The following is a 19,829-nucleotide window of genomic DNA, read 5'->3' as shown; positions in this document are numbered from 1 at the left end:
CATGTCAGTCGCTCTGCTAGACAGGGGCCTGGAGAAGTAAATATTGTGGGAAGAAATATCCAGGGAATTGTTATGGCTAGGCTTGCATAGGCCCTAGGGCTGATAGCCTAGTACCAACCTATGAACCTATGTAAAGAATACTGCAACAGTAATATGGAAGGGCATCAATATATGTTCAAATGATCATTGCTGCAGCAGCTGCTCTTTCCCTCCACCAGCCTTATTTTTTGCTCAGTTTTAAGCCAGGCTGTGAACTTTTTATTGCTATACTCTTAGCATTGTCCTGTGAGGACATTAGCTTCTTTTCCTCTGTTGACATGATTCACCTCTGCGCATGTGGAAAATGCCCTGAATACTTTGGAAGCTGATTAGCTGTTATACCCTGTGCAGGATACAACCCGTATAGCTAAGGCTACTGCAGCACCAATCATTCAGGCATGCACTGTTATGGGAAGATTACTTACACAACTCTGTGTTCCAGAGCAGATAAACCTTGTGGTACAACTGCAGGTTGAGGAATATCCAACTGTAACAAATCATAACACATCTGCTTGGCAATAAGAATATCATTTTGATCCTGATGAAAAACTTCTTTCATTTTAGATAAGACTTCAGAAAAAAGATGTGCCTTCTGTACGGAAATCTGAATCCATATTTTCCTCATAACAAACCCTTCTTCCTATCCCTGCTCTGCTGACTGAAAATCAGAATCAGAAAGCATTATTTGATGGGGGCAAAGGTGCAGTAAAAGCAGAAATCAACCTTCTGGCAAATCCCAACAAGTATTCCCTGTCCATCGAAATAGACAAGAGAAACTATATTGTTTACCTTTTCTTTTCTCTTTCTTTCTTTCTTTCTTTCTTTCTTTTCTTTTCCTGGGAGAATCCCTGTTAAAAGACTATCATAATGTAGGCACACTCTTCTGGGGTTTGGCATCCTATCTAGACAAGGTGGGAACCCAATAACAAAAGGAATGTTTCTCCCTTGCCCACAGAGGGGAACCCTACAGTTGCAGAGGAAGTGTATATCCTCCGATCATTAGTGGCCGTAGGCATACCAGAGGAACTGGGGAAAACAATGAGTGGTCCGAGGAACCAAGACCGGCTACACTGGTCACCCATTAGTGGCTGAGGCAAGAAAACAGCTGACCTGACAATCAGTGACTCCGTGACAACTTTTTTTCTTCTTCTTGTAGATGATGGAAATAAGAAGCAAGGAAACGGGTAACTGCTCCACAGGTCCAGCCATAAAGGAAGCCTCCAATGATAGACAGCAGAACCTACAGCAGTTGGTAAATGCAGTGCCAGACAAAACGTGGTTTTGTGGTTAAAAAAAAAAAAAAAACACTATGAAAGTCCCCCAAAGCACCAGTCCTGTCCATCACACAGATGCTATACCAAAAAAAATGTCAAACATTCAAAAACAGATTTAAATAGCACAACATTTGAACATGTTCCCCATACAAAAACTATTATGCGTCACCACTGATGAATACCTTAAGTTTGACCTACATATTCAAAACAGTATTAAGAAAAATCACCAAAAACTTGGCATTCTCTACCGGCGCAAATCATTCCAAGACTCTCCCACTAAACGCACTCTAGCCATTTCCTGTCTTCTACCTACACTCTTATATGGTGCTCCAGTTCTCACAAATTTACAAACTAGCCTAAAATCTTAGCTGGAAACTTGCTACAATAAAATTGCTAAATTTGCCAACAATGCAAATATTTCACTCACCACTGCATACCCCTCCACATTCTCAAACAAATGGCTTGAACTTTCACAATACCTTACCTTCGTACAGCTTAAAATGGCACACAAAATCATTCAAAGAACCATGGCCTGCCCAGCTCTTAATACTATCTTCCACAGCTACATAGCTAACAGATTTCTCAGGTCAGAAAAGAATTAATTTTTAATACAGCATCGTCCCAGAAAATCAGCTGGACATAGCTTATACTCCTTCTCCACAGCAAAAATCTGGAATTCCCTCCCCTTATCTATCAGATCCAACCGTATACACACATCCTTTAAATTCTCACTTAAGGAACACCTCTCCAAATCCTGAATCTGCTCCTGCTCAACCTCTGGGTGATAACTTTTGCTACTTCATGACTCTTCCACCACCTACCCCTGTAACCACAACTCTGTCTTCTTTACTTTCCCTTCTATTCCTTCCATCATCCTTTCTCTGTCCTCCCCTGTTCTTACTACTACTACACCCTTTCCTTTTTCTTCTGAACAGCCACCTCATGCTACACTATTATCTTCCAAGACTACCTCTATATGTAATGCTGTGCTTAGCCTAGGAATTATATTGAGTGTACACTTGTACTATCCTATGTTTGTAACCAAATGTTATATTTTGAGCTACTGTTACAGTTGAATGTTTATGTTCTTACTATAATGCTAATCTGAATGTTAATATTGTTCATTTATAAACATTTTTTCTTAACGGAGCTTTTCTCCCAGGCCTCCACTGAAAATGTGTTCTTCCTGGCCCCGTTGGACTTTCCTGGTAAACAAATGTCAAATAAAATAAACACAATATGATTCTACAAGCATTCATAGTATTCAAAACCTGTGGTACAGAACAGTCCAAAGTATACCAGTTTCTCAGGAAAAACTTATTTTTTCAGGAAGGACTTTGCCCAGGACATGAATGACTGATAGCTGTTTTACACTGCACCTGCTTCACTACTATCGTCAGCCGTAGTCTGCACCTGACAAAACTGAAAACTTTATAGAACATTTGATTTGTTTAAAAACTGAAATTAACAATGCAATCATTCAGAAGAAATCCATTAATAATAAACAAAAGGCACTGCTGCTGAAATGTGTTAGTACGGCTCTGTAAAATAAACTAACGTTAAAATCTACAAGACTCCCTTACAATGCTACTTAGAAACTAGTTGTTAACCACGTGAAACTACTGCTAGTTACATAATATACAAAGAAAACAGTAAAAAGGAAATTATTTACAGACAGTCGTCCCTGTCTTATAAAGTCTTTCCAGTATAGGATGTCTGACAAATGGGTAATCAAAAGAAAATCAAAATAAAAAAGTGGAAATCAATACGCAATTATGCTGACTACTTTACAAATGTTTTCTTCCATTTCTTTCATTATCACGGCTTACCTGAGATAAAAGTAACTGCATCTCTTAGAAGTGCACACCAGGGGTGTAGCTAGGATTTTCAAATTTGTACTCACAGCTCTCAAACTGCTACCCCCCTCCCCAGCCAAGCTACGGCCATTCTCGTAATTCACGGCTCGCACTTTTAGTGTCGATGAAGAGGCATTTGCTGTAATGCCTCTTCAGTAATATAATATAAATTCACTCAAACTCTGTTCCTTGAATTGAAAATTAACCTGAAATGTTAGTTCTTTGAAAAATGCAGCATGGTAGTTGGGGTAGAGAATTTATGCTTTTGTTTTCTGTAACTAAGGCACAGGTTTTGAGCTTGAGTAAATTACTAACCACCTGCTACCCCTAACTAAGATGTTTCATTCACACACACCCCTACAGTACCTACCTCTTAGTGCAAGAAAGTACCTACCTCTTAGTGCAAGAAATATGGACAAAACCTAGAACAAACAGGGACAGATATTAAATAATGCTCTCGTGAACTTAGAAAGTTGCTAGAACAGGATTTGTGCTAGTATGAGAAAGTTGCTAGAATAACAGGATTTGTGCTAGTATGAATTTTTCTAAAGGACATGAAGTCTGAAGCTCAAATGTCTGTCATTATTTAGCAACTTCAGCCTTCAATGATTTTATAGAAAATCACAAAATTTATGAGGAACAGACAAAAAATATGGGGCAAAAATCTGGACATTCTGCAAAATTTGGACAGTTGAGAGGTATGCTACCTGCCACACACAACACCTCTCAACCTCTTACAGCAACAAACTCATAAATAAAACTGAGGCAAAGGCCCAAAAATAAGGACATTTTTTTAAATATTGCTCTTATAAACTTAGAAGAGATAATAGAATAGTAGTAGGTCTTGCATTTCTGAAAGGTATGAAATCTGAAACTCAAATGTCTGCCATTATTTTCTAACTTCAGTCTTTAACAATTTGCCACTAATTTGCCAGAAAACCACAATTTTATGAAAAACAGACCAAAAACGTGATGCAAAAATATACAATTGCCAGACAATACAGCTGGGAACCTGTCAAAGAAGGGACACCATTTAATATGAGCACAGTTAACTTAGAGCAGCTAACAAAATTAGAGAATCTACATGCATTTCTGAAATAAAAGTAATGTATAACTCCAGTTATTTATAAAAAGTAAACCCTCCACGTTTTCTTCCAAAATTGCTATTTTGCGGAGAGATTATTAGAGGGAGAGCAACATTTTGAGCCAAAATTGGGGACAGTTGAGAGGTTTGGATTTTCCTAATTCTATAAAGCGATTTATTTGCACATACCTCTCAACCTCTTAATGCAGGAAATCTGGAAAAGGCCAACTATATTGGGGGAACATACAAACAGTACTAAAAATTGACCATGTATAAACTTACGACAGTTGATAGAATATCAAGTCTTGCTTTAGCATGCATTTTTCTGAAGATTATGATGTCTGAAACTTAACGTCGGTCATTTAGAGACTTCATTCCTAAATGATTTGCCAGAAAAGTTTTATTTTGCATTTTACAGCACAAACACCAATAAATATCGGTTAAACAAAGCAATGCAGTCTCACAATGAAACAAGACTTAGCATTAAAACTTCTTTGCCCTTGAAACTCACATTCATTGAGACAGCATTGAAACCCACATTCAAAGAAAATACATGTTGCCAGTGGCAGATAAAGATCAACTTTGGGCTGTTTTCAAATCATAGTCCCCTTGCACATGAAACATACACATGCTCTGATACACCTTCCAACATAAAAGTCTACTCAAACATCTACAGTCCACCAGTATCAGTAAATATGCACAATCTCTGAACTAGTAAAAGCCATCTACATAATTCTACATTAGAGAAATCTGTAACTAATGAAGAGGCTGATGCTAGCAAGCAACTTTATATTTCACAATTTCATCTACAAATAATGTGCCGGTTGCCCTTGAGGAATAAATTGCCTATGTTGCATTAAAAACAATGATACGCTAGTAATATTGCAATAGGGAATGGATGGCAAACTGGTAACAGGTTCATAGTTGCTACGAGATATCTTCGCCAAAACAGGCTACAGCATCCACCCCCCTTTACAACACAGTACAGTATCAGCAATGCATCTACCTACTGTGGGAGATGGACCCAGTAATGATAAAACTACCCAATTCAGAACATTTCCATCTAAAACTCTACACACACACAGACACGTTAAAACACAGCAGCAGGCAGGTAAAAAGAAAACCAGACTAAGCTTGCAGGTCTGATAAATTAATTGCACAGTACACAGCACACTGAAAACTAAATTAACTAAATTAATTACACATACACCAAAGGTTAAAACACAGCAGCAGGAAAAAAAAAAAAAAACAGACTAAGCTTGCAGCTCTGATTAATTGCATACTGAAAGCTAAATTAATTGTACACTGCCAAGCTTGCCTAGTAGTTGCAGCAGATAATCTGAAACACCCAATAAAACTGAAACGGCAAACGGGACTTACAAATGCAGCTTGCAGATAACCTGAAATGAAGTCATTTAACATAAAAAATGAGATTTACAAATGCAGCTCAGCAAAAAAACAGAAACGCACAGACTTCTGATAAATTAATCGCAGAATGAAAGCTTACCCAGTAGTTAGCCAGATCAACACATACACACACCCCTTACCCAGTAGTTAAGGAGATACCCATTAGAAACTTTATATAAAATTCTTATCAACCACATATGTTGTATTTATGCAACCCTGCCCAAATATAAATAAATAAACGTATCTTTGATATTACAAAGAAGGAAGGTATAACATTCCAATTTTATACTTCCAAAACAATAGCTAAGGCAAGGTACACAACATTGGCAATTAGGAGTATTGCATAATGGAAGTGTTTGAATTTCCTTACATTCATTTATTATTGCATTAGGTAGTACTGAAATCACATGCAGACAGGTTATGTAGGCCAGGAATTATTTACAAGTGTATTAGTTGAATAAAAAACTACTTTCTTTTCAGAATTGTAACTGCACATAGCTGAAGTCAGTCAGGTGCCACACCCTAGTCAGACTGGAGGTTATAGTTATTATATCTAAAGCAATGAGTTCCAATACTTGCTTATGGCTTGTAGACATGATTGCCTTAACCTGAGGTAAGGGTGAGAGTGCTCTGTTGACAAAGAAGGAGAAAGCACTGACTGAAACTTAGATGACCCGAGTTGGATAAGCAGCTTGGGTACCTGCAGGGGCAGGAATGGGAAAGGTGAGTAGTGACAGACCTTGACAAATTACCTCTCTTAGGGCTATGGTGATGGAGCAAATGCTTAGCGCATGCAGTTCCATGGTTGAATCCTTGGTGAACACAAGGGGCCCCCAGAAGTGCATCAACTTTAAGGAGGGAATGGCTACCTTCATAGTAGTAGTAGGTTACACACCCCTGCTGACAACCATTGTACACTGAATCCTGAACATGTTGCTGGGTACACATGGGCTTATGCTGTAAAACATCAAAATTTGAAAAACTCCAGATGGTTACCTCAATTATGGCCTGTTACTCTAATCCACGAGGAACAAATGGGCCAGTAAACTAAGACCGAGTCTAATGGTCAGGACTCAGCAGACAGCAGGGGAAAACATTAAAAAAGCTATGTTGGGGTCCTGCAAGATACTACAACTGCTATTTGTAATTTAGTAGCAGCAGTGCAGCAGCCGTTACTACACAAGAGATGCTACCATTCATCAAGACTCCGGAGTTTTGCAATTTGCATTGCGATTGACAGATCGCCCAGCCACTTGCATTTTGAGCACTGACACACACCAGTTCATACCTGAAGCAGCTGCTGCAGCAGTCGTTTCCTTCCCTCCACGAAGCAGCCCAGGCCAGACGATAACCCCGTCCCACACACAGAACTGCAGTCATTTCCTTAGTCGGTAGTTTCCAAATAGCAGTAGCTGTATCCTTCACGCTCGCAGATCTTTTCCAGATTGCTTGGGTCTGCAGCCGCCGAGCAGTAGTACAGTAGCCTTTCCCACTCATAGACGATTCAAAAAAGAGGCAGCCAGCCGGAAATGTAGCCGCACCTGAGCCCTTGAGCTCAATTCCGACAGGCGGATGGTGCTGACGTCATCGCGTACGCGATGACATCAACAAAATACGGAAAAGAAAAGAAATTTAAAAAAAAAGCCTGAGAAAAAGGCGGAAATCAAGGGGTGCCACTCTGGAATCGTGGCACCCCATTATTTGACCCCAAAACTCTGGTAAAACCGGGTAATTCAGTACGTATGGCTGGTATCCTCCTTAAAGGAGCCAGCACCTTCTTAAAAAGGAAGAAATATGTATGTTTGTTTTTTTTTTTTTATTTCAAAAATGCTACCCCCCCTTCTAAAAAACTTGTACTGAAATCAGTACAGTGCGTATGCCTCCCGACGTCCCTGGTGCACACCACATGGTATATAAATCATGCTTCGATGAATCTAGTCTTTATAAGAGCTTACTTTTTCTCCAAAACTTGAAACAGACATAAAAATGTTTGCAACACAGTAAAAAATGTTTTAAATGGTGTAAAGCACTATTGTTGTCATTTTATAAGTGCAGTAATACCCTCCAGGGTGAGCAGTTTAGGGAAACACTGGACCTTTTCATGACTGAGAGGTCTGAATAGGCCTCACAACACAAATGTGGTCCATTACTCCCCTCTTAATACCCATCCAGTCAGGATATACTGAAAAAAGTGATTCTCAAGAATCTGCTGGCATGCAAAGTTTAACCATGTATTTAAAGGATTACACAATTTCAAAAATTTAATTTTAACAATTTTAGTAGGTAAAAGAAAGCAAATCTCTAACCAGTTATTCTAAAGAAAAGTAAAAATATATATGTCTTACTCTGTAAATGTCCCTTGTAGATGCTTGCAGACTCAGCCCTGTAAATAGAAAAAGCAACATAAGAATAGAGCTAATACACTGAGCTCACAAGTAATGAATACTAAGGAACTAAACAGAAGTGTACAGAGAATTTGGTTTTGAGAGCTACCTGCATAGACAATACAACAAAAAGAAGTACCTCTCAATAAGTACTGGGATTCACCATTACAAAGATGACTTATTTGCCTTTATTACCAGTTGCATAATTAATACATTGGAAAAGGCACAATACGCACTTAACTTTAATGGGAAATCTAAAAAGAATCTTTAGAATCAGCTGAACTAAGTGCTGCATAAAAGCTAAAATATCTGTTCACCAATACCAAACATAAAGTTTTAGTTATAAAGTGAGATGAAACAAATGATAATAATGCACATGCATATTTTATCAGTATTCTTATGGAAACATGACAAAGTGGCTAAATCTGGGAAAGCAGGCCCTAGTTCAGAAAGTACACTTGTATAAGTTGTACTTACCCATAATATTAGATGTTCAAATTCCTTACTGCTGCAGCAGCATGAAGCCCACAAAAACAGGTGAAGCACTTAACTGCCCCTTATATGACTCTGATCAAGCAAGTGACAGTTTGGGTGCGTAAACGGTCAATAGGTGTGTACTAGGCTAATGCCCCTGGAGCCTTTACAAGCCTAGGCCAAAACAACTGCCCAGGCACCGTGCCACCCAATGTTAGTTCACAGTGCCCCTATCCAGTAGGGCAACTGGAATGATCCCTGGAGTGAACTTTCTTTTTTTTTTTTTTTTAAAACAAGTTTATTGTTTTTAACATACAAAATAAATATCATAACAATTTTATACAAGCAATTAAAATAGAAATAGTTATAACATTCAATAAAATAACCAAAGTATTTACAAAGACATCCACTACAAATCAAATCAATTGATTAAACTATAATGTCATGCTATTGAGACTAAGATTTTTTTAACAGGTTTTGTAAAGTATCCCATATAATATAGTAAGATGTTTTTCTAGTAGTTCTTGATTTTATTGTCATCAATTCCATATGACACACTTCAGTCATAACATTTTTAAATTCATTAAATGAAGGAGGGGTATCTGAAATCCAATTTCTGGTTATTATTTTTCTAGCCACTGCTAGAATAGACCATAATAAGGGAAGCTTAACTTTTTAACACTTTTAGGAACAGGTGTGTTAAATAATATAAGTGATTTAGAAACAATGAAATTATCTGTGAAAAGGGCCTGCAAAAAATCATTGATTAACTTCCAATATTCCTTCAATTTTATACAGTCATACAGTGGCGGCTGGTGACTTCAAATCACAGGGGGGCTGCAGGAGACAGCTGAATGGGTGGGGTCAAGGGGAGGGGGTGTGGTCAACCAGAAAGGGGAGGAGCTATGCACAAAACCACAAAAAACTAACTTTAATTAAATGTGCTGCCCTGGGTGGCAAACCATCATTATGAAAGTCCAATCAAGACAAAAATAAGTGTAGAAGAATAAAAATAATTCAATGCATTGGCTGCATGACAGCTTACTTAATATCTAGATGGAAACAAAAGGTTGTGAGGCATGAAAAAATAAATTACTTTTTAAATACATTACTGAAATGCCAGTCAAAATCAAGTATAAGAAAAACCAGAAGCACTCAACTCAAACCACTTCTCCTTGCACTGCAGTTCTAATTATAATATATTCACCTTTATTAAAGTACCAAGTAACATGCTGAAAGTAGAAATCTATGTGATGCCCCCACTTGTAAAAATGTTTCTGATCCAAAAAAGACCTGCTGCCTGACAACTTGTTTCATGGGGAAAACATGATAAAAGTAAAAAATGAAAAGCAAACAAGAAACAAGCTCAAGATACATTGCTTAAAGGATTACTGTACAGGTTATGGACCACACATGATTGGCATTCTGTTTAGTTTACGGGTAAAGTCTGTAGAGATGACTGGAAGTCTCCAACAAGTGTAATGAGCTTTTTAAAATAATGGAATCCTGTCCTTTAATACCCAAGGCTTATACATTATCTAGTCAAGTATTCTCTGCATGGCAACAACAGAAAGGCTTTCAATGTTGGCAATTCTTTAACAGTATGCTTATTAAAGCTTACTTGCATCTTACGATCTCAGACAAGCTTACCTTATGGTCATTAAAGCATTGCTACTTAAAAACACAGAGCAACAGGCACTTTGAGAAATAAGCATAAATCAACAGTACAAAAATATGACAGAAACCAGACCATTCTGCAAAATCAAGGACAGATGAAAAGCCACTGTAGTACTTATGCAGTGTGTCCTCCCCATCCAAGGTAGATACAAATACTCCTTGCCTTGCTTGGACACATCCAGAGTCACTACATGGGGGAGTGGGGTGCAACAAGCATGTCACAATTTGAAATCTCTCTGGCTGACTGTGATGGCCCTGACACATTTGTCATACCTCTCAACCTCAAGAGCAAGAAATCTGGACAAAGCCATACACAGAAGTGGGACAAAGGCCCAACAATAAGGACAATTTTTAAATATTGCTCTAATAAACTTAGAAAGATAATAGAATAGGTCTTGCATTAGTATGAATTTTCTGAAGGGTATAAAATCTGAAACTCAAATGTCTGTCATTTTCTAACTTCAGTCTTTAGTGATGTCACTAATTTGCCAAAAACACAATTTTATGAAAATGGACAAAACGTGATGCAAAAATATAAAATAGACACACAATACAGCTGCTACCTGTCAAAGAAGGGACACTTTAATATTAGTACTGCTACCTTGAACAGCTGACAAAATATAAAAGAATCTACATGCATTTCAAGTAATCTATAACTTTGATTATTACAGTTATTTCTTAATTGTAAACCCTCCATGTTTTCTTCCAAAATTGCTATTTATGGAGGGATTATAAGGGGAAGAGCAACATTTTGAGCCAAAACTGGGGACAGTTGAGAGGTTGGCTATGCCTAATTCTATAAAGCAATTTATTTGCATGTACCTCTCAACCTGTTAATGCAGTAAATCTGAACAAGGCCAAATATATTGGGGCACATATAAACAGTACTAAAATTGCTCTTGTATAAATTGAGACAGTTGATAGAACAGCTCTTACTTTAACATGCATTTTTCTGAAGGTTATGAAGTCTGAAACTTAGAGTGACTTCTGGCAAATCATTTAGGAATTAAAACTACAAATTTTATGAACAACAAACCAAAAATAAGAAGCAAAAATCTATTCATTCTTTGAAAATCTGGACAGTTGGGAGGTATAGTTCAGCTGGGCCTGTCTGAGTTTGCTGCCCTTCCCCCCTGACAAAATAATGGTTGAATGGAGCCTCTGCAGCCATTCCAATGAACCATTATACTTGGCTATTTCACTCCATTTACCATAAACACTAATGTGCATACTGCTTTACTTCTATGATGAGTTGGACTTCATTTGAAAGTTTTATTTTGTATTTTACAGCACAAACACTAAGTCATCTGTTAAACAAAGCAATGCAGTCTCACAATGAAAACTTAGCATTAAAACTTCTCTGCCCTTGAAACTCACATTCATTGAAACAACATTGAAACCCACATTCAAAGAAAATACATTTTGCCAGTGGCAGATAAAGATTAATTTTGGGCTGTTTTCGAATCATAGGCTCCTTGCATATGAAACATACATGTGCTCTTTGATACACCTTCCTTATTGTACTAAAATTATATTCCTTGTACAATACAGTACACTTGTTACAGGGTGTTTTAAATTTGTTTTGAACATTTTTTCCAGTAAGCAATGAAACAATCCATATGCACCCATAATGGCAAAACTGCCCAGTTGAGAACATTTATCATAAAAAAGTCTACTCAGACTTCCACAATCCACCATTATTAGTAAATATACACAATTCTACAGTCCACCATTATTAGTAAATATGCACAATTCCACAGTCCACCATTATCAGTAAATATGCACAATTCTACAGTCCACCTTTATCAGTAAATATGCACAATTCTACAGTCCATTATCAGTAAATATGCACAATCTCTGAAGTCAGTCATCTAAATAATTCCACATTAAAGAAATCTGTAACTAATGAAGCGGTTGCTGCTAGCAATCACCTTTATATTTCATGGTTTCATCGAAAAATAAAGTGTCTGTTGCCCTCAGGAATAAATTGCCTATATTACATTAAAAATGATAAGCTAGTAATAATATTGCAAGAGGAAATGGATGGCAAACTGATAACGAACTCATAGTTAGTATCTTCACCAAGGAGAACATTCTCAGTACGGCAGCATCTACCCCTTGTGGGAGTAGAACCCACAACCTTCTGCATCAAAAGCAAGTACACAGCCTGTTGTGCTATATTATTAACTTGGCAAAGCACTAAACTTCTATTCCCCTGCAGCTCTCAGTTCCTTGTAAAATCTACTCAATACTCAACTGCATCTCAACTTCGCAGCTCAAGAAAACTGAAAAAGCCAAAATGTATTGGGGGGGGGGGTCAAAAGCCCAAAAACAGGGACACATTAAACATTGCTTGTATAATCTTGGAAAGTTGCTAGAATAAAATGTTGTGTTGCCACCATATATTTTACTGCCAAGGTCCCTGAGCAAAAACAGTCAGAGTAACATACCACTACGCCACATCAGCTGCTTTGTAAAAGAGAGGAAGACTGAAACTTAAATGGCTATCATTTAGTGAATTCAGTTCTCACCATAGCTGTCAACCTCTTAGTACAAAACACCTGGACAAACCCAGTAATGAGGGAATACAGCCCTCAAACATATTCAGTGAATTCAGTTCTTGCCATAGCTGTCAACCTTAGCACAAAAACCTGGACGAAGCCAATAATGGGGGAATACAGTCCCAAAAATAGGGACAAATTTAAAATATTCATCTTATAAACTTCAAAAATTGCTAAAAAAAAAAAAGGTTGTGCTACTATGTATTCTGAAGAACATGAAGTTGGAAATTCAAATGCCGGTCAATTTTACTGCGGACAGAACAAAACAATTTTCAGCAGAGACGCAGGGATTAAAACTGCAGACACGTCTTTGTAAAATGGCAGGGCACCAGAGCAAATCCACACAAACACAGGGAGGAGATGCAGACTCCACACAGAAGCCACCCCAACCAAGAATAAAACCAGAAAACCTATAGCTGTGAGGCAACAATACTACCACTGCACCATCAATTATGCAAGGAATTAAACATTCAGAAACCTGAAGTCTGAAATTCAAATGCCTGTCAATTTTACTGCGGACAGAACAAAAACAATTTTCAGCAGAGACACAGGGATTAATACTGCAGACACATCTTTGTAAAATGGCAGGGCACCAGAGCAAATCCACACAAATACAGGGAGGAGATGCAGACAGAAGCCACCCCAACCAAGAATCAAACCAGAAAACCTATAGCTGTGAGGCAACAATACTATCACTGCACCATCAATTATGCAAGGAATTAAACATTCAGAAACCTGAAGTCTGAAATTCAAATGCCTGTCAATTTTACTGCGGACAGAACAAAAACAATTTTCAGCAGAGACGCAGGGATTAAAACTGCAGACACATCTTTGTAAAATGGCAGGGCACCAGAGCAAATCCACACAAACACAGGCAGGAGATGCAGACTCCACACAGAAGCCACCCCAACCAAGAATCAAACCAGAAAACCTATAGCTGTAAGGCAACAATACTACCACCGCACCATCAATTATGCAAGGAATTAAACATTCAGAAACCTGAAGTCTGAAATTCAAATGCCTGTCAATTTTACTGCGGACAGAACAAAACCAATTTTCAGCAGGGATTAAAACTGCAGACACGTCTTTGTAAAATGGCAGGGCACCAGAGCAAATCCACACAAACACATGGAGGAGATGCAGACTCCACACAGAAGCCACCCCAACCAAGAATCAAACCAGAAAACCTATAGCTGTGAGTTAACAATACTACCACTGCACCATCAAATATGCAAGGAATTAAACATTCAGAAACCCTTAAGTCTGAAATTCAAATGCCTGTCAATTTTATTTAACATTTTTTAATCAGGACAGTCTGACTTGGAACAAATAAACAATTTTCAGCAGAGGCCCAGGAAGAAATAATGCAGACATGTCTTTGTAACATGGGAGGACACAAAAGCAAACCCACACAAACACAGGGAGAAGATACAGACCCCACAAAGAAGGAACCCCAGCCAAGAATCAAACCCCAGAACCTGCAGCTGTGAGGCAACAATGCTACTACTACACCATCAAATATCAAGCATTGCAACATTTACAAACCACAGATATTATGAGGAACAGATCAGATCGAATATGAGGCAAAAATCTGAATTTTTTTTACAACTGGTGGTGGGTAGGGAACTCAAGTCTTTAACACCTGCATACAGGGTACAGGGTTCAAGCCTGAGGTATTCCCTACCACACCACCATAAGCACCTGGGGCATTTTCACACACACACACAGACACACACACACACACACACACACACACACACACACACACACACACACACACACAAGTAAAGCATAAGCACCATACACAAACTCCAGTAAAGCATAAGCACCATACACACAAATAAAGGTAAAAAGCACCATACACACAAATAAAGGTAAAAAGCACCATACACACACAAATAAACATTGTAAATTAAAGGTAAAAAGCACCATACACTTACCTGAATATATCCAGCTAACGTACATCCTTCCCGCGCAATACTGAAAGACCCGCGAGATCCCAAGGAAAGCCCGACGAGATCCTAATGCTCCTTCCTGAGTCCTGCTGCTGCTCTTGCAGTCCGGACGCGACCCATAATCCTGGCGAGTCTGTGCACTTTAAAAGTGCACAGACGTCTCCTTGTGTCCCCCTATGGGGACTGCCGGACTGCCTTGAGCATAGACCGACAGTAGTCGGGACTACTGCGCATGTGCGAAGTCCGTGAATTTCAAAAAACTAAATTTTTTTAAATTTTTCTTTCTATTTTTTATTTTGAGGGGGCTGCAGTCCGGCAGCCCGATGCCACGAGCCGCCCCTGCAGTCATAAAACATATGTGCCCAATCAGCATTTATTTCTACATTACATCTTTTACATAAGTTGTCTTTATTATTTATTTTATTCATCATTAAAGGTGTATAGAAGGATCTATGTAAAAATTTCCAAGTAAAAAGTCTCCAATTAATGGAAGAAGTAGTTTTATAAGCAGATTCCAATATATATTGTTTATCTTGTTGTTTTGGTGATTCACCATTAATGGAAATGAAATAATTCCAATAGGTATCTGAACTGTAATGAGTTTCTTCTCTGATAATTTTATGTATGTATGAGAGATTACCTTTATCAGAAACTCTATGTTGTAAATTTAATATCAAGTAATCAATCAGTATTGGAACAGATTCTTTAACTGTTAAAGACATTAAATCAATTTTATTAGTAAGATGTTGTCTAAAAGTCTGAATTTCTAACCAACATGTTTCTCTCAAATCAAATTCTTGCTTTAAGAAGTCTAAATTTTTTACTTTATTATCAGACAGCAACTGATACCAATACTTTAGATCATTCTCTGTGACTAAAAGAGTTCTTTCAGAGGTGGTTGACAAAAGCATACCTCGTGTATACATTATAGGGAATAGAATAAAATTCCATTCCTTATACTTAGGATGCATGAATATAAAATTACGATAACTGATAATAATGTTTAATGGGTAACTAACTACATATTTTGGTGTAATGGATGAAGTACAAAATTCTTTTAGTAACCATAACATGGGGTTATTTACAATAATATTTGTATGTATTAAAAACATTTTCATGAAGTGAATGCTAATTAGTTCCCAGTAATCTTTCCATCTTGCAACATATGACTGATCTATTAACAAAGTAATAACTTTTATAATAGAAGAGATAGTATATAAATTAAAGTCTGGAAATGAAATGCCCCCTTGAGACCAGCTACTAGTATGTTTCTTTAATGCAATCCTAGGTCTATTAGGTGCCCATAAGAAATTTAACATTAGTGAATTCAATTTCTTAATAATTATTTTTGTAGGTGGGAGTATTATTGATTGTATTAAGTATAATATCTTAGGGAATACTATCATTTTAATAATTGTGAGTCTCTCTTCCATGGTAAAAAACATACTATACCAGCTATTTAAAAGATTTTGTATATTAAGAAGACAGGTACTATAATTATTATGTATAATAGATTTGATATCTTTAGTTAATATTATACCTAAGTAAGTTATCTGACCTGAGTTGGGTATATATTTGTTAAAATCATTAATGAGGACATTTTTTCGTGTGTATATTGGTAATATTTTAGTTTTTTCTTCATTGAATATTAAACCAGAGATATTTTTAAAATCCATCATTTTATCAAATAAGGACTGCATAGAAGAGTTAGATCCAGCTGATGTAATTAGAACATCATCTGCAAAAAGTTGAATTTTAGATATTGTATTTTCATATATATCAAATCCTTCCATATCAGTACTGTTTCTGATCAAATTAGCCCAAGGCTCCATTATTAAAGTAAATAATAGTGGAGAGAGTGGACACCCTTGTTTTGTACCTTTTAAAATGGGTATTTTTTGTGAGACATATGTTCCTATCTTAATGTAAGCCAATGCTCCTTTATATAGATGTTCAATTAGATTTACAAATGCATCTGAGAAGTTTGTGCACTTCAGTAAGATAAACAAGTAGTCCCAACTTACTGAATCAAATGCTGAACTTATATCGAGACTAATAAGTGTTAAATCTTTCTTTTTCCTATTTGCAAAATCAATTAACGTTAAAGTTCTCCTTATATTATCAAAAGTATTTCTATTTACAATAAAGCCTGTCTGGTCTATATCTATAATGCCTGGGATGATTGTCTTTAATCTATCAGCAAAAATACTCATAAACATTTTATAGTCAACATTAAGTAATGAAATAGGTCTATATGAAGTGCATCTGGTTGGGTCTTTATTGGGTTTTAAAATTGGTGAAATAAATGTGTATTGCCAAGATGGGGAGTTGTTAACTCATTTTGGGCCAAAATAAAACCTTATGTATTAATGAGTAAGTACTTTTGGGAAGAATTTTATAGATCTCTGGTATAATACCATCATTACCTGGTGCTTTGTTTGATTTAAGCTTGTTTATTTGTGTAATAACCTCTGTATATGAAATATTTTTATCCATTAGTTTAGTCTGTTGTTTATTAAGTTTTTGTTCATGTTTGTAGTTATAAATTTCTTTATTTTATCTTTAGGCTCCATGTTAATGTTATTATGATTAATTTTGTGAAAGTGATTTCTAAATTCATCTAATATTTCTGGTAAACTAGAAACATTCTTATTTTTCCTTGGAGAGAAAATTTCTTTGATATGATTTTGTTTATTCAACCTTTTTGTTTTATTTTTAAGTCTATGTAAGTATTTGGGACTTGTTGAGTAAGACAAAAACTTATATTTCTCTAATGTTATTTTAACTTTATGAGTTAAAATTTCTTTGTAGTTCTCATTTAATTTATTTATTTCTTCAATGACTTTTTTGTCCATAATATTTTCTTTATTATTATGTTTGTATAAGTCTAATTTGCTTTGAATATCTAGTAATTCCTTGTCCCAAGATTTCCTTTTATTATTATACCATCTGATACTTTGTCCATATAAATATGATTTTAAAGCATCCCAAACATAAACAATGGAGACTTCAGGTGTATTGTTTAAGTCTAAAAAATGTTGCACTTCTGAAAGTATATAATCTTTATAGTCTTTTAGTTGAGTTAAGTATGCTGGTATCCTTTTGATCTGAACATTGTAAGTACTTTTTATCATAAACTCAAAGACAATTGAATTATGATCTGATATAGGACACAAAATGATTTTAGAATTAATTAAGTCTGTTACCATCTGGTTAGAAATAAAGACCATCTATTTTTGAATAAGTTTTATATCTATTAGAAAAAAAAGTGTATGGTAATGATTTTGAATCTATCTGATTATTAATATCATTCAAATGATATAAATTAACAAAATCCTTTAAATGTTTTGCATTAGATGTAATTTTCCTTTTTCCTATAGTAGTAGTATATTTTTCATGTAGGATACAATTAAAGTCACCTGCTAAAATAATATCTCCTATAGAAAATGATATGATCTTATTGAGATGGTGTTTCACTGTATTAATGCCAATTCCTGGTATCCAATATACATTGATTAATGTATATGTCTTTCCATTAATCTGTACTGTAACCATACAAAACATTCCTTTATCATCTTTATAACACTTAATAGCTTTAGGTATAGGCAAACTTTTATTCCATAAAATAGCCACTCCTCTTTTTTTCTGAGTGTGTTCTGAACTAACCAAGACTGTATGTTTATTAGTGGCTAATTTATCAATATCCTTTTTTAGGAGATGTGTTTCTTGAAGGAATACTAAGTTGGCCCTATGCAAATTAATGTATCTCATTAAACTTGCCCTTTTACATGGGTTATTCAGTCCATTAATGTTTAAAGAAATTCCTTTTAGAGAAATAATTTAGCTTTTATAAACATATAAAACATATAATCAGAATAACAATTAACAAAATAAATGATATTATACCTCCTCCTTTAGGTGTACCATTAATTATAGCTGTATTTATTGAAAATCTTATGGGATTTTGTATAAGCTTCACTTTTAATTGTAGTGACAATGAGTTTATAAAATGTGTTGTGGATGTCAGAACTATATACAAACAACAATAAACAGGTGAAAATAATATTAGGATTAAACATTGCACCCAGCCTGGAGTTAAGAACTCCAACTTTGAGTAGCACATACCACTCAAGTTATCCCCATATCCTAAGCAGCAGTACCTCAGCTGCCACCATATCAATTCAATACTAACTATTATTAACTAAAGTTAACCTCATTTAATTAGATTATCTAGTAAGACAAAGCTAAACAATTTATAAATCAGCTTCATATAAACAAATAAGAACATTTAGAAACAGCTCATATTACTATGTACATCTATTTTGTAAAATACTTTCATAATCAAAATAGCATTCTAATAAACTTGATAATGGGAACCGAGAAGAGAGAGAGAGAAAGGAAGAGAGAGAGAGAGAGAGAAAAAAAAAAAAAAAAAAGGAGCATATCTATATATTAGTTTATTAAAAGTTTGTAAAAATAAGTTCTTATGTTCATTTGGATTCAATAACTTAGGCTATTATGGTTCAGACATTACTTATATTAGGGTATTCCTACTTTCTGCCATAGAAATGCAGTTAACAGTTTTAAAAACTTTAAATTACTTGCATCAAAGCTTTCTTCTCATACTTATTATTGCCAGTAAATAAAATATTTATACTCATACATATGTTTACAAATCATACTGCACAGCAATGTAAATTCCTAGTTATACATAAATCATTGTGAAGAAAGCCATCTGTATTTTATATATCTGAACTGCTGCTTTAAAATATGTCACATGACAAATGCACCCATATTGAATGCATTTCATGATGTGTGTGAACTACAAATAAGAGAACTATACCTACGGCCCATGAGGAATAAGAACTTTAATCTGACTTTTGCAGAGTATGAAGCATTAAAAAGTCTACAAAATAATAATGACATTGTAATAAAGCAAGCGGACAAAGGTGGTATGCCTGTTATTATGGACCGAGACAAGTAATTTTCAGCTGTTTCTCTACTTTTGAATGATGAGAATGCATTTAAAATAGTTACACATGCAGATGTAAAAAAATGTGTGAGTTATGTCAACATGGTAATATTTGAACTTCAGCTTAATGGTGACATCGACCTTGA

General features: G+C 35.8%; 1 protein-coding gene across 3 annotated transcripts in view; it reads right to left on the bottom strand.

Annotated features, from left to right (window-relative positions):
* Nucleotides 1–19,829, bottom strand: part of B4GALNT1 (beta-1,4-N-acetyl-galactosaminyltransferase 1) — a 2,012,712-nt gene that overhangs the window by 1,130,360 nt on the left and 862,523 nt on the right. For all 3 annotated transcript variants that reach the window (XM_044083592.1, XM_044083594.1, XM_044083595.1), the window contains exon 5: nucleotides 8,006–8,043. In XM_044083592.1, coding sequence (XP_043939527.1) covers nucleotides 8,006–8,043 — 38 coding nt within the window. The remainder of the gene's footprint in view (nucleotides 1–8,005; nucleotides 8,044–19,829) is intronic.

This window comes from Protopterus annectens, chromosome 9.part0 (assembly GCF_019279795.1).
Source record: "Protopterus annectens isolate FY-2018-M chromosome 9.part0, PAN1.0, whole genome shotgun sequence".
In the NCBI taxonomy this organism is placed as follows: Eukaryota; Metazoa; Chordata; order Ceratodontiformes; family Protopteridae; genus Protopterus; species Protopterus annectens.
This window is presented reverse-complemented; position numbering and strand designations above follow the sequence as displayed.